The sequence below is a fragment of the Trachypithecus francoisi genome, unplaced genomic scaffold (assembly GCF_009764315.1).
Source record: "Trachypithecus francoisi isolate TF-2019V2 unplaced genomic scaffold, Tfra_2.0 Lachesis_group12, whole genome shotgun sequence".
Classification (NCBI taxonomy): domain Eukaryota; kingdom Metazoa; phylum Chordata; class Mammalia; order Primates; family Cercopithecidae; genus Trachypithecus; species Trachypithecus francoisi.
The window spans coordinates 9,689,177-9,704,868 of record NW_022681457.1 but is presented as its reverse complement, the minus strand read 5'-3'; the positions used below and the strand labels follow the sequence as shown (position 1 = coordinate 9,704,868).

General features: G+C 48.0%; 2 protein-coding genes across 5 annotated transcripts in view; both read right to left on the bottom strand.

Annotated features, from left to right (window-relative positions):
* Nucleotides 1-15,692, bottom strand: part of LOC117091354 — a 161,063-nt gene that overhangs the window by 59,210 nt on the left and 86,161 nt on the right.
* Nucleotides 7,395-15,692, bottom strand: part of LOC117093666 (putative killer cell immunoglobulin-like receptor-like protein KIR3DX1) — a 35,242-nt gene continuing 26,944 nt past the window's right edge. For 2 of the 4 annotated variants that reach the window (XM_033229113.1, XM_033229114.1), the window contains 6 exons: nt 14,692-14,997; nt 13,098-13,397; nt 12,200-12,250; nt 9,119-9,244; nt 8,588-8,640; nt 7,395-8,479 (listed from right to left, as the gene is read on the bottom strand). In XM_033229113.1, coding sequence (XP_033085004.1) covers nt 8,288-8,479; nt 8,588-8,640; nt 9,119-9,244; nt 12,200-12,250; nt 13,098-13,397; nt 14,692-14,997 — 1,028 coding nt within the window. In that variant the 3' untranslated portion in view covers nt 7,395-8,287. The remainder of the gene's footprint in view (nt 8,480-8,587; nt 8,641-9,118; nt 9,245-12,199; nt 12,251-13,097; nt 13,398-14,691; nt 14,998-15,692) is intronic. The other 2 variants (XM_033229115.1, XM_033229112.1) reach the window with 1 other exon arrangement.

Here is a 15,692-nt window from a genome sequence, read left to right as displayed (position 1 = left end):
TGTGCATGTTGTGTGTGTGCATGTGAGATTGTATGTGTGCATGTTGTATGTGCATGTGTGTGAGATTATGCATGTGTGCATGTGTGTGCATGTGTGTGTGTGAGATTGTATGAGTGTGTGTGCATGTCGTGTGTGTGTGCATGTGAGATTGTATGTGTGCATGTTGTGTGTGCATGTGTGTGCATGTGTGTGTGTGAGATTGTATGAGTGTGTGTGCATGTTGTGTGTGTGCATGTGATTGTATGTGTGCATGTTGTATGTGCATGTGTGTGAGATTATGCAGTGTGCTGTGGTGTTGTGTGCATGTGTTGTGAGATTGTATGAGTGTGTGTGCATGCTGTGTGTGTGCATGTGAGATTGTATGTGTGCATGTTGTATGTGCATGTGTGTGAGATTATGCATGTGTGCATGTGTGTGCATGTGTGTGTGTGAGATTGTATGTGTGTGCATGTTGTGTGTGTGCATGTGAGATTGTATGTGTGCATGTTGTATGTGCATGTGTGTGAGATTATGCATGTGTGCATGTGTGTGCATGTGTGTGTGTGAGATTGTATGAGTGTGTGTGCATGTTGTGTGTGTGTGCATGTGAGATTGTATGTGTGCATGTTGTATGTGCATGTGTGTGAGATTGTGTGTGTGCATGTGTGTGAGTGTGAGATTGTATGAGTGTGTGTGCATGTTGTGTGTGTGTGCATGTGAGATTGTATGTGTGCATGTTGCATGTGCATGTGTGTGAGATTATGCATGTGTGCATGTGTGTGCATGTGTGTGTGAGTATGAGATTGTATGAGTGTGTGTGCATGTTGTGTGTGTGACTGTATAAGTGTGCATGTGCATGTCTGTATGTGTGTGTGCGTGTGTGTGATTGTGTGTGTATGTGTGAGATTGCATGAGTGTGTGTAAGTGTGCATGCTGTGTGTGTGTGTATGTGTGTGAGATTGTGTGTATGAGTGTGCATGTGCGTGTGTGTATGCATGTGTGTGTGCATGTGTGTAGACGGCATGGCACAGATGGTCACGAGAGGTGCCTGGCTCTTCCACCATGTCACCGTGTTGTTGGGGAAACGCTGAGTCGAGGATTCTCCGACAGCCAGGAGCAGCATCTGAGATTCTGTAAAACCCTGCCCAGCCCCTCTCTGCCCAGTGCCATGTAGCCTGGGCTGTGGCAATGCCAAGGCCCTTGGATACATCCCCAGACTGCCTGGAAAAAAGATGTCCACTGGTGGGAAGAGACAGACGAGGTTGGGTCCTAGTTACGTAGCGCCCTGCAGCTTTAGTCCTTTAAAGGACATTCTGGTCCTGTGGAGGATGGGACGGCCCTATGCAGGACCACGGACCCTCTGCTCTCCCCTCACCGCAGACCCGCACCCTGTCCCTCAGAGTCAGGACATGAGTGGGCAGGCATCTCTCAGTAGAGCCTGAGCTGCAGACGTGGACACAGCAGAGTCCACTGAGCATCATCAAACTGACGACCAGAATGAGTGACCGAGGCAAAAGTCTCAATCAATGGAGGCTTCTTCTTATCATTATTATTTTCATTATTATTTGAGACGGAGTTTCGCTGTTGTTGCCCAGGCAGGAGTGTAACAGCGGGATCTTGGCTCACTGCAACCTCCGCCTCCTGGAGTAATCCTAGCACTTTGGGAGATGAGGTGGGCAGATCACCTGAGGTCAGGAGTTCAAGACCAGCCTGGCCAACATAGTGAAACCCTGTCCCTACTAAAAGTACAAAAATTAGTCAGGCGTGGTGGCTCACACCTGTAATCCCAGCAATTTGGGGGGCCAAGGCGGGTGGATCACTTGAGGTCAGGAGTTCGAGACCAGCCTGGCCAACATGGTGAAACCCCATCTCTACTAAAAATACGAAAATTAGCTGGGCATGGTGGCACACGCCTATAATCCCAGCTACTCGGGAGGCTGAGGCAGGAGAATCGCTTGAATCTGGGAGGCGGAGTTTACAATGAGCCGAGATTGCGCCAATGCACTCCAGCCTGGGCAACAGAACGAGAGTCTGTCTCAGATAAACAACAACAACAACAACAAACCCAAACATTACAAGCACCCATTATCCCGAATCTTCTTAGCAGATTCTCACAGTGCACCTTAGAGCTGGGGAGCAACCCAGCTTTTAAAGTTGAGATCATTGAGCCTCCACCCACTGAGGTTGGACTCCCAGACTCAGCGTTTTGTGAAGGGTTGTGGTTATGATTCCAGCACAGCCACGCACCTGGCTCCAAAGCCTGCATGGCCACAGCTGCAACATTCCCCTGCCCTGGCTGCGTTTATAGGCAGCGCTCCAGGTGAAGAGCGCCTACAGCCAGAGCGGAAGCCCTGTTGGGTCAGGAGCACCGTTGCTCCATCAGAGTTCACCAGCAGAGCACCATGGACACACTCTCATTGCTGAAGTCCAGCCGCGATTCTGGGCAGACGCTTCTCAGCTTGTGTGAGCGCTGGGATTCCTGAGGTGGTTGCTTTGGAGCCTTTAGTCCAGCTTCTCCCTTGTTCCTGGGGAATGGTTTCCCCCATGCCCTAACTCTGTCATTCTGGAAATTGGAAGTTTCTACTTCACACAGTTAAAGACAAATTCTCTAAATATATAAACACCATGACCCAATTCTTCTGGCAAAAACAAACAAGCACACACACCCTCAAACATCTTTCCAGACATGTAAGCAAAATCTGCAATTACACGCTCCTCACGTGTTTATGCAGTGTAACCTTCATTTCCGGCAGGTCCTTGCTCCTGTGTTTCTCTGGGAGGCTTAAGGCAACGTAAATGTATTCTCTCAGAGTTGCGAAGCTAAACATCAAGGTGATGTCAGGGCCGGGGCCAACGCTCTCTCTGGAGGCTCTCAGGGAGAACCCTCCCTTGCCCTTTCCGGCTCTGGGTGGCTGTGGACATTCCCTGTGGTTCCTTCAGACAGAGAGATTAACTGATGAACAGATCCACAGGAACACAGGTAAATAGGTAGGCAGGGAGGATAAGTCAACGACTGGATTCACAAACTCTGCCGTATTTGACATTGTCAGAGGCCATGATTTTTCCTGTTTTCCAGCTAAGTTCCATGAGACCTGTAGATAGATCTATTGGTACAATTTAGTTGAGATAAATTATCTGCCAGGAGGTGATGGATGGAACTACAATATAATTACGTATTTGACTAAGTGGCTCTTTAACTTGTGATTAAACCCTTTCAAAAATTTTTTTTAAAAAAATGCATGTTAGACATTAAAATGACCATCTGATTCTTAAGCTGAGTTATAAGGTTATCGAAAGAGAAGTGGATACAGGAATCCCAGGACATCACAAAGAGAGGCTGCTGGAAAGAAAACAGCTCTGAAAAAATGTATTGTATCTCTTTTAGGTCTTCAGAGTCTACGACGCTTTTGAGAACATTTGTTGACAATATTTTTGCTGACGATGTTAATAACCTGTTAAAAGGTTATCCTTAGGAGAGATACTGAAGAAGTGGGTCTCCATATTCAAATGACCCGGAGAAACCCCAAGAGGAAGATTATTCATTAAAGTGGTATTTAGCATAATGCCGTTGAACCTGACTATATCTAGAATACACACACACACACACACACACATGCACACAAACTCAACCCAATGCACAACTAGTAAACAGCAAGCTCAACTTTCATGTGGTTTTACACTTCAATGCAGATACAGAGGTGTTTGTGGAAAGGATCTCTGTGGGTTTCATATGAGTGCAGAGAAGGAAGAGCTGTGTGTGTGTAATGAGCACTGTAATTTCTAAAAATATAACTCACTGTAGGCAAGGTATTTGAAGACTCACTGTCATTACAAAATGTTCCCAAATCTAGTGGCTCACGCCTGTAATCCCAGCACTTTGGGAGGCCGAGGCGGACAGATCACGAGATCAGGAGATCGAGACCATCTTGGCTAACACGGTGAAACCCCATCTCTACTAAAAATACAGAAATGAAATTTATAATTTCTCAGGGCACGTAAAGTTTCTTGATAGAAAGGAAAATGAAGAGTAAAACCCTCTTATGCATAGAAAGTTGGTTGATTCATTTTTCCACCAGATAAATGTTGAAGCCACACTTAACTATGAAGTGTAGGGACATAGAATACTTGAATTATCTAATCAGGTCCCATTTATCATTGGTTGTAAATCACTTTTAAAAATGCTCACTATTGGCCAGGCGTGGTGGCTCATGCCTGTAATCCCAGCACTTTGTGAGGCCAAGGTGGGCAGATCACCTGAGATCAGGAGTTTGAGACCAGCCTGGCCAACATGGTGAAACCTTGTCTTACTAAAAATACAAAAAGTAGCCAGGTGTGGTGATGGGTGCCTGTAATCTCAGTTACTTGGGAAGCTGAGGCAGGAGAATCACTTGAACCCGGGAGGTGGAGATTGCAGTGAGCTGAGATCATGTCCCCGCACTCCAGCCTGGGCCACCGAGAGAGACTCCAAAAAATATATATATATTTTTTTACCACTCACTTTCTGTTATTTTTGAGAGGATGGTTTACATTGTGGAAGCAAAATTAAATTCATTTCTGGCTCGCATAGTTTCCCTTTAGCATCACTTGACTCTGTGGCATAACCATCCTGTGTGCAGAGGCTCAGAGAGAAGACAGGTTTTGGTCTTTTACTTTTACCCTGCTTATCAAAATGAGATTGCTGCAGGACCAACCTAGCTGTAGAATATGCAATAGGAAGTGTAGGGCCATCATGCAAATAGCCAGGCTGGGAGTGTGCCTGCCATTCACCCTCACATCCACTAACCAGCATTTTTCTCTTAGCCCACATATCCCAGACAGTGGAGGAAGCATGATCCTCCCTTTGGCCCAGGGAGACAGAGAAACTATTTCTGGGTAACATTAGAGGATCTCTGATGCTTGCTCCATGCTCTGCTCCCTGAAAGGGTTGAGTGTCCTCCTCCCTCACCAGACCTGAGTTGCTGATACCTCCTATGGGCAGGATCCTTGGAGGATCGCTTGAGTCCCAGAGGTTAATCAGACTCAGTTCTGCCTCAAAAAGCTCACAGTCCCATCCTGGCCAACATGGTGAAACCCAATCTCTACTAAAAATGTGAAAATTAGCCAGGCGTGGTGGCACGCACCTGTAGTCCCAGCTACTCGGGAGGCTGAGGCAAGAGAATCTCTTGAACCTGGGAGGCGGAGGTTGCAGTGAGCCGAGGTCACGCCACTGCACTCCAGCCTGGAGACAGAGTGAGACTCCATCAAAAAAACAAATAAACAAGAAAACCTTTGTCTTCACCTCTTTGTCAGAGTTTTGAGAGAACTACTAATTTTTTGGTGATCTCAAATTTAAACCTATCAAATACTTGTCAGGAATTTGAAGTATTCAAAAACTAAAAGTAAATACAGTAAAAATAAAATCAAAAGCAAGTATAAAGGAACATGGAAAATGGACAAACCGGAGAGTAAGTGCAGACAGGCCAGGTGTGGTGTTCTGCTTGCTCCCCGCATTTTGTAAGATAAAGACGTCTCACCATGGATGTTAAATCCAAACGCTTTACTGTTGCTTAGAAGCCCTCACATAGTAGGTAGCACAACAGGCTGACTCTAGCCAATAAGAATTTTACTGTACGTTTTAAAAGAAAAAGCGTAATTGGGGCCAGGCACGGTGGCTCACACCTGTACTCCTAACACTTGGGGAGGCCGAGGCGGGCAGATCACCTGGACTCAGGAGTTTGAGACCGGGACAACATGGTGAAACTCCAACAAAACAACAACAACAACAAAAACCTCACAGTCCACACATGAAAGACCAGTGAGGATCAGGCAATAAAAACTCAGCCTGTTGGGCACAAACACCATGAGTCAATCGACCTCCTCACTTCGCCTGTGAGATAAAGACGTGTGTATGAAGGTGGATGTCTGCATTGAGATGCTCAAGAAATGGAGAGAATTACCAGGTGAAGAAACAGCACGTGACAATTCCATGAGCTAACGACAGCTCGTTGCAGGCAGCAGTTTGCAAATTGCTCTGGGTAGGTGCCAATTCAAGTAGAAAGAAACAGAATAAAGGCTCTGAGGAAGAGGTCATCAGAAAGCAGCTTCCAGAGCGTGTTCTGTGCAGAGAATAGATGTGTGCTTTCTCTCCATGTGAAATCAGGAGACGAGAAAAGGTGCACATGGGAGGTTGGCGTGAGCATCCGTGTGAAGAGACTACCAGCAGGCTCTGTGTGAGCAACAGGGTTGTTTATTTCACCTGGATGCAGGCGAGCTGAGTCCGAAAAGAGAGTCAGCAAAGGGTGGTGGGATTATCGTTAGTTCTTATAGGTTTGAGATGGGCATCTGAAGTACCTTCTTAAGGGCGTGGAGAATATTACAAAGTACCTTCCTAAGAGCGGGGTAGAATATATCCTATCAGTTAGGGTGGGGCAGGAACAAATCACAATGGTGGGATGTCATCAGTTAAGGCTATTTTCACTTCTTTTGTGGCTCTTCAGTTCCTTCAGGCCATCTGGATGTACACGTGCAGGTCACAGGGAATATGATGGCTTAGCTTGGGCTCAGAGGCCTGACAGAGGTGACCTTCTCAGAGTTTGGGAGAAAATCTCTGTGGCAGAAATTTGCATGAGGATAAGAGGTGATAAGACACTCCACGAGAGAATTCTGCTTGTTCCTCGCATTCCCTGAGATAAAGACATCTCACCACTGATGTTAAATATTATCGTTTTGTTACATTAGGTCTCTTCCAGGAGCCTGCACTGCATGAGAAAACAGCCTCTGCATCTTCAAATTTGCACCTTTAATCTAGAACAGCTAGAACTTCCTCTGACAAGGAAAACATTTGTATTCATGCTGTTCTCTCCGACAGCCAGCAGCCACATGTGGCTCTGAGAACCCAAACTGTGGCCATGTGGCTGAGGAACTGAATTTTAAACTTCATGGAATTTGATCTATTCTAAGTAAAAAAGCCATATTTGGCTAGTATACCTATGCAGCAAACCTGCGCGTTCTGCACATGTATCCCAGAACTTAAAGTCAAATAAATAAATAAGTGTACCACATGGGAGTTTTGAAAGAACTATTAATTTTTTGGTTATCGCCGGGCGCGGTGGCTCAAGCCTGTAATCCCAGCACTTTGGGAGGCCGAGACGGGCGGATCACAAGGTCAGGAAATCGAGACCATCCTGGCTAATACGGTGAAACCCCGTCTCTACTAAAGAATACAAAAATACTAGCCGGGCGACGAGGCGTGCGCCTGTAGTCCCAGCTGCTTAGGAGGCTGAGGCAGGAGAATGGCGTAAACCTGGGAGGCGGAGCTTGCAGTGAGCTGAGATCCGGCCACCGCACTCCAGCCTGGGCGACAGAGCCAGACTCCGTCTCAAAAAAAATAAAAATAAAAATAAAAATAAAAATAAAAAATTTTTTGGTTATCTCAAATTTAAACACGTCAAATGCTTGTCGAGAATTTGAAGTATTCAAAAGCTTCACCACATTAGATGACTCAGATACTGAATACACTTCATCTCTGCAAAATGTTATTGAGTAATCGCAAAGATATGGAATCAACCCAAATGCCCATCAATGATAGATCGGATAAAGAGAAGGTGATACATATACACCATGGAATACTACGCAGTCGTTAAAAGGAATAAGAGCATATCATTTGCAGAGGCATGGATGAAGCTGGGAGACATTATGCGTAGCAAACTAATGCAGGAACAGAAAAACAGACACCACGTGTTTTCACTTATAAGTGGGAGCTGAACAATGAGAACACAGGGACACAGGGAGGGGAGCACACTCACTGGGGCCTGTCAGAGGAGGGAAGGGGATACGGAGAGCATTAGGGAAAAGAGCTAATGCCTGCTGGGTTTAATAGCTAGGTGAGGGGTTGATAGATGCAGCAAACCACCATGGCACACGTTTACCTATGAAATAAACCTACACCTCCTGCACACGGACCCCAGAACCTTTTTAAAACTTAAAAAAAAAAAAAAACCTTATTGAGGAATTTAGAGATTAAACTGGCTGAGCGTATACGTCGGCTTTCCAGAAGCAGGTCTGTAGAATTTCAGAATAAGTCAGATGATATTCATGAGATATCCAGGATGAGTGTGTGGGTATAGTCAAACCACCTTAAATGGCTAGAAGATCAAAATAGGATCGTAGAATGGCTAGTTGTCTGTTCAGCTGTGCTGGAATTTTAAGATAATCCCACAAGCATTCAGACACTGCTGTTGCCAGGTTGGAGGTGTCAAGATGGTACCAGAAGGAGGAAGAATGTCCGTGGAGAACAATCGTCCTAGAAATAGATCCAGGTCCTTGCGTATTAATGACCTCTGTGCCAAAGACCGGGGGCAGCTCTGGCCTCAGCCTGGGCTTGGTGGACGACGACATAGATACTGGGATCCTCCGAGAGGTACTTGGGACACTGGGAGGCAGGAGTGAATCCTGTCTGTGAGAGGGCCTGGTGGTTTAACTGGGCATACATCACCTCCTGTGTCTCTTCCACTGCAGGGCCCTGAGAGGATGAAGGTGAAAAGAGGAGCACATTTAGTAACTGAAGGCAGGGGCACTGGGAATGTGAGGGGATGAAGTTGTGATGATGGGTTGGACTGGAAGAACTCACCTCTTCATCCATCCGGTGGCCTTCCGTGGGCTCTGTGTTTGCCGTGGTGGTGTCTGTGGGGTGAAAAAGAAAGTCTTCCAGATCTTCACATCAGAGGCGGCGATACCAAGGCCAAAACAAGATGAGGGTGTGCCTGAGGCTGCAGCGTGATGCAGCCTCCCCCACTAAATTCAGAGAACCACCCGTCAGCAACCCCGGGGCAATCTTGACTGCCCCAGGACCTCTCCCATCGATGGCCCCCATCCTTCTGCCTCTCTCATGGACCATCTCCTGCAGGTCAGCGGCCTTCCGAGAGGTGAGGTGGAGGTAGGGGAGGGGTTGCGGTGATTGGCCAGTGAAGGGAAGGAGAAGGGTTTCTCCGTCAAGAACCTCAATGGGTTTCTCCGTCAAGAACCTTCTCCGTCAAGAACCTCAAGAGTTTCTCCGTCAAGAACCACAGATCAACCCAGAGGACGTGAACAGCCCTCTCTGTGCCCCGGTCCTATCCCCACGAGGCTCACATGATACGGTCCTCCCCTCCCTGAGACTTACAATATTTTAGGTAACACCTGAAACCAATAAAAGCAGAGAGGCAAACACCAATGGAGATGATGGCTACTGAGAGTCCAGTGAGGATATTCAGGTTGTTGCTGGACTGTCCTTGAGGAAGATGTGTGTCTGTCAAGAAGCAAATGATAAACCCTCTCATTGACTGTTTTGTGCCAATACATACTGAACGCACGACATGCTTTATCTGAAGCTCTTCCAGGATCCCTACACCCGAACAGTTACTTTCTCCATTTTCCGTCACTTACAAAAAATTCCAAGAGAAGTGAAGACACGTGTCCAAATCAAAGGGCCGGTAAGAGAGATGCGGAGGCCGGGTGTGGGGGTTCACACCTGTAATCCCAGCACTCTGGGAGGGCCAAGAAGGGTGGATCACCTGAGGTCAGAAGTTCGAGACCAGCCTGACCAACATGGCAAAACCCTGTCTCTACTAAAAATGCAAAAATTAGCCAGGCATGGTGGTGCACGCCTGTGATCCCAGCTACTCGGAAGGCTGAGGCAGGAGAATCGCTTGAACCCAGGAAGTGGACGTTGCAGTGAGCCAATATTATACCACTGCACTCCAGGCTGGGTGACAGAGCAAGACTCTATCTGAAAAAAAAAAAAGGAGAGACCTGGAGGTCTGAACCCAGGCCTACCAGGCTCCAGTATGCCTCCCCTCCCACTTCCTCATGAGACAAGACAATTTGCTTTTGCATGACAAAGGAAGCCCTCTGCATGTACCATAGCTGAACTCTGTTTCCCCCATCCCTCCTCAGCCCAGGACAGATGCACTTTCTGAGAATGGAGATACAGGTGGCCAGAGGATGACTCTCATGCCGGTTTCTGAGAATTGAACTTGCTCCAAAGAATGTTGGTGCTTTTCTGAGTAATGAGTAAGAGCGGGTGGGTGGAGGATTGGGAGAGAAAAGGGGGAGTGGGCACAGGGTATGTCACATAGGAGCACATCCTCCGTACCAGGACCCACGCTGAGGGGTGGGAGGACTTCCACATGTGTGGACACGTCTCATCCTCGCTCTCTCATTCATGATCTAGTCCTTGAAAGAGAAAGGACTGTAGCCAGCCATACTCTTGGGCTCAGTTGATGGCTCTGTTACTTCCAGACATTCAACTTGGGAAGCTTTTCTTTCTTCTCTTTCCTACATTTTTTTTTTTTTTTCATAAGGAGGGAGGCATCATTGGCCCAATATTCTATCCAAGAACTCGGATGCTTTGGCCAGGCGCTGTGGCTCATGCCTGTAATCCCAGCACTTTGGGAGGCGGAGGCAGGCTGATCACTGGAGTTCAGGAGTTCGAGACCAGCCTGACCAACATAGTGAAACCTGTCTCTACTAAAAATAAAAAAATTAGCTGGGCATGGTGGCAGGCGCCTGTAGTCCCAGCTACTCGGGAGGCTAAGGCAGGAGAATCACCTGAACCTGGGAGGTGGAGGTTGCAATGAGCTGAGATCACACCATTGTACTCCAGCCTGGGCAACAAAGCAAGACTCTGTCTCAAAAAAAAAAAAAAACAAACAAAACAAAAAACCTGCGTACAGTGGCTCACACCCGTAATCCCAGCACTTTGGGAGGCCAAGGCAGGTGGATCACAATGTCAAGAGATCGAGACCATCCCGGTCAACATGGTGAAACCCTGTCTCTATTAAAAATACAAAAATTAGCCGGACGTGGTGGTAGGTGCCTGTAATCTCAGCTACTCAGGAGCCTGAGGCACGAGAATCACTTGAATCCAGGAGGCAGAGGTTGCAGTGGCACCAGTGCACTCCAGCCTACAGACAGAGTGAGACTCCGAGAAAAAAAAAAAAAAAAAAAACCTTTGTCTTTGTCCTTTGTCTCTTTGTTGGAATAAAATCCAAACTCTTTACTATTGCTTAGAAACCCTCACATGGTAGCACACAACAGACTGACTCTCGTCAATAAGAACTTTACTGTACATTTTAAAATAAAAAGCGTAATTGGGGTCAGGCACGGCGGCTCACACCTGTACTCCTAACACTTTGGGAGGCCGAGGTGGGCAGATCACCTGAGCTCAGGAGTTTGAGACCAGTCTGGACAACATATTGAAACCCCGTCTATACTAAAATACAAAAAATTAGCCGGGCGTGGTGGTGCATGCCTGTTAATCCCAGCTACTCGGGAGGCTGAGGCAGGAGAATTGCTTGAACCCAGGAGACAGAGGTTGCAGTGAGCCAAGATCATGCCACTGCCCTCTAGCCTGGGTGACAGAGCAAGCTTCCGTCTTAAAATAAATAAATAAATAAATAAGCATAATTAAGTTGTTTGTAACTTAAAGGAGAAATGCTTGAGGGGATGGATGCCTTATCCTCTATTATATGTGTATTTCACATTTCATGCCTGTATAAAAACATCTCATGCACCTGATAAATATACACAGCTACTATGTACCCACACACATTAAACATTTTAAAAACGAGAAACCTTCACATAAGTTGGCCCCTGTCCACCTCTTTCAGCTCCACCCCCCGTCCCCCAACGTGTCAGCCTCACTGGTGCTGTGAACACACACAAGCCATTGCCATGTTGAATTTTTTTTTTTTGAGATGGAGTCTCGTTCTGTCACCCAGACTGGAGTGCAGTGGCATGATCTTGGCTCACTGCAAGCTCCGCCTCCCGGGTTCAAGCGATTCTCCTGCCTCCACATTCCAGCCTGGTGACAAAGCAAGACTCCATCTCAAACAACAACAACAACAACAAAAAGATAGACAATAAATATTTAACATGATCTTTTAAATCCTTCCCATCTTCCAGCATGTTCATGTTCACAGACCTCCCTGGCGGAATGAGAAGCATTGCTTTTCAGCAGGCGTCAGGCCACTCTGACCTCTTCCTCTCCTGTGGACAAGGCCTCAGTCCCAAAGCATCTGAGGCTGAAAGGCCTTACAGATCCCCGCACTGACCACAGTCTCAGATGTGGATGGGGCATCTGGGGACCTGGGAGGGGCTGCCTAGCCCAGGGTCATGGAGCTGGGAGGCGGCACGGCTTTCATTCACACAGGGGCCTTCTGTCTCTGCAGGGACTCAGACACTAGAAGAGTCATTTGCTTACCAGATTCAGCAGTGGATTCCGTGAATGACAGGGGAGTACTCTTAGTGTTTTCTAGGGAAAAAAAAAAAAAAAAAGGGCAGAGAAGGGGCGAGCAAGAGTCATTGATTGCCCCATTAAAGTAGGATCATTTTCTTTTTCTTTTCTTTTTGAGACAGACTCTCGCTGTGTTGCCCAGGCTGGAGTGCAGTGGGGCCATCTTGTCTCAGTGCACCCTCCTCCTCCCGGGTTCAAGCGATTCTCCTGCCTCAGCCTCTCGAGCAGTAGAACCATATTCTTTGGAGGGTTGGTCCCTGCACACCCCCTACTCTGTCATCCACCTAAAGACTAATGGGGGTCCTGGGGTCTCTTCCTTGGAATCTCTGGGGGGCAACTCCTTCCCTGAGATGGGAAGGTGATAAGGAGATGCTTGGTGATGTCAACAGACATTGTCTTCCATCAGGATGATAAATATCCACGTTCCCGGGCAGGGAAATCTCCCTGAGGTGAGGGGTCAGGAGGGGCTTTGGAGAAATGGAAAAGGGTGAGAGGCTGAGGCAACCTCTGACCTCCATGAACTATATCTGGCCTCACCTCCCCCTGTGTTTGTTCTGACCTCTTTCTTCACACAGGAGGTGGCGGAGGGTGTGGAGCTGCCCCGTCTACCACCCTACACCCTGACAGCCCCATCATGCACAGCTTCTTTTCTCCTGTGTTTTGTTTTTCCTGTATTTTTCTGTTTTCTTCCTGTATTTTTTATCTGTTTTTTCCCCTGTATTTTTTCCTTCTTTTTTCCTGTATTTTTCACTGTCTCATTTTATCCAGAATACCTAATACCCCTGTGTCCCCAGCGGGACGCCGCTCAGGTGTGGTTCTGTGATCTAGTGGGCACCAGAGCGTGCAGTCGGCGTGGACTCCTCACCTGTGACGCAAAGGTGCAGTGGGTCACTGGGGGCTGACCACACGTAGGGAGAGTCATTGAAAGAACCATAGCATGTATAGGTCCCGCCAGGGACTGGCGTTGCGGGGCCCACAGAAAAGTGGGCCTGGAATGCTCCACTGTGCCTCTGCCCTCCACTGAGCCACTGTCCATGAGCAACCCCGTCTCTGAACAGGTGGTACCGGTCAAATGAGATTTCAGAGCTGCAGAAGAAGGTCAACTTCTCTCCCAACCTCATCATGGGGTCCACCTGGGTGGAGAGAGAAGGCTTTTTGTATTTTCCTAGGAGAAAAAGAGGTGGATTTTAGAACACACTCCTGAGTGCATGAACAAAATCTCTCTCCCTCTTTTTTTTTTTTTTTTTTCTGAGACAGAGTTTCACTCTTGTATCCCAGGCTGGAGTGCAGTGGTGTGATCTCGGCTCACTGCAACCTCAGCATCCTGGGTTCAAGTGATTCTCCTGCCTCAGCCCCCTGAGCGGCTGGGATTACAGGCATGCACCACCACACCTAGCTAATTTTTGTATTTTTAGTAGAGACAGGGTTTCGCCATGTTGGTCAGGCTGTTCTTGAACTCCTGACCTTGTGATCCACCCACCTCAGCCTCCCAAAGTGCTGGGATTATTGGCGTGAGCCACCGCACCCGGCCTCCTTGTTCTTATCTTGGCAGCAGATTCTGAATGTCAGCTGTTGCCTCTGTCAATCTCATGTTCCTCTCTAGGGTCCTGAGTCAGCCTATGTCTGTGTCTTTTTACTTCGCCTGCATTTCATTGATTCTCCATTGATTCTCCACTCTTCCTGTGTGTGGTCTGCCCCCAGTGACCCACTGCACCTTTGCGTCACAGCTGAGGAGTCCATGCCTGCTGCATGCTCTGGTGCCCACTAGATCACAGAGCCACACCTGAGGGGCGTCCCGCTGGGGACACGGGGGTATTAGGTATTCTGGATAAAATGAAACAGTGAAAAATACACACAGGAAAAAAGAAGCTGCACATGACGGGGCTGTCAGGGTGTAGGGTGGTAGACGGGGCAGCTCCACACCCTCCACGACCTCCTGTGTGAAGAAAGAGGTCAGAACAAACCCGGGGGAGGTGAGGCCAGATGTAGTCGCTGCGACTGTGTCCCTGTGGCTTACCGCCCCTAGAAGCCGTATGAGATGTAGGTTTCTCCTGGAAAATGGAAATTACTCTGTGCTTTGAGAACCTTCAGAAAACACAGTGCTGGCCTTGGGTTCCCTGACATGGGGCTATGGGGTTATGAGTCTCACTATTTTTCAGTTGTGTGTTGAAAAATATAAGAATCTCGGGAGGATCAGAAGGAACCTCACAGGCTCCTGCAGGGAGGGACTGGCTGTACTCCCAAGCCCAAGGAGTTAGACGTGACTACTTGTTGGGGAGGGTGGGAGTGACCCCTCCTCCCTCTTTAGGTGGTAAGACATATTAAACCCCTTTGCTGAGCCCTTCCTCACAGTCCCTCTGTTCCTTTATTTCTCTTCCTCTACTGAGGTTTGATTAACAACCACATTACATGAAGCTCGCAGGGCGCCAACGGACCATGGATGGTCCAGCCACACTCACCTGTGATCACAATGTCCAGGGGGTCACTGGGAGCCGACCACTCACAGGGGGAGCGATTGAAAGAACCACAGCATCTGTAGGTTCCTGCATGGGCAGGCGTTATAGGACCCACGGAAAAGACAGCCTGGACGTAGTGGCTCCCAGCCTCCATCCCCTCGTCAAGCTGCTGAGAGTGCTGCTTGTGCTCCTCTTTGTATAAGACAAATGCATCAAAGGCCAGTGGTGAGCGACAGCGCAGGCTCACCCTGGCTCCTGTGTGCACCAGGGAGCTTGGGTGTGCCGAGATGGAGGGTTTTGTGAACAAGCCTGAGAGCAAAGACGGAGGAGTTCACATGAGTCTCCTTCCTCACCCCTCGCCTAAGACCTCAGGGTGAAGCTCTCCCTCGTCACCCCCAAAGCCCGTCGGCATCCTTCCTGTTGGTGTGCATGCATGTTCTCTCTGCCCAGATCCCCATTGTCTGACTTGAAGCCATAGGAGATGTGTGGTTCTCCTGGAAAATGGGAATTACTCTGTGCTTTGAGAACCTTCAGAAAACACAGTACTGGACTTAGGTTTCCTGGCATGGGACTGTGAGGTTGTGAGGCTACTATTCAATTCTGCATATTGAAAAATACAAGAATCTCTGGAGGCTCAGAAGAAACCTCACAGGCTCACACTGAAGGAAACAACTGGTTTTGCCCCAAAATCCAAGAGGTTAGACGTGACTACTTATTGGGGAGGACGGAAGTGACTCCTTTTCCCTATTTGGGCAGAAGGACACGGTAAACTCCTTTGTGGGGCAGCCCTTCACAGTTGCAGTCTCCACTCAGATCATCCAGGAGCCTGCATCTCCCTGCCTCACCCCGACCTGCTTTCCCCGCCGTCTTGGTGGACCCAACCTCTTCTCTGTTCCTTCGGAGCTCCTTGAATGTGAGACCGCCAAATTAAAATACATGCATTGTCAATGTTGTAAAGTGGTTATACAGTAGCACTGAAATGTTTGTTCTGTTATTTTCAAAGT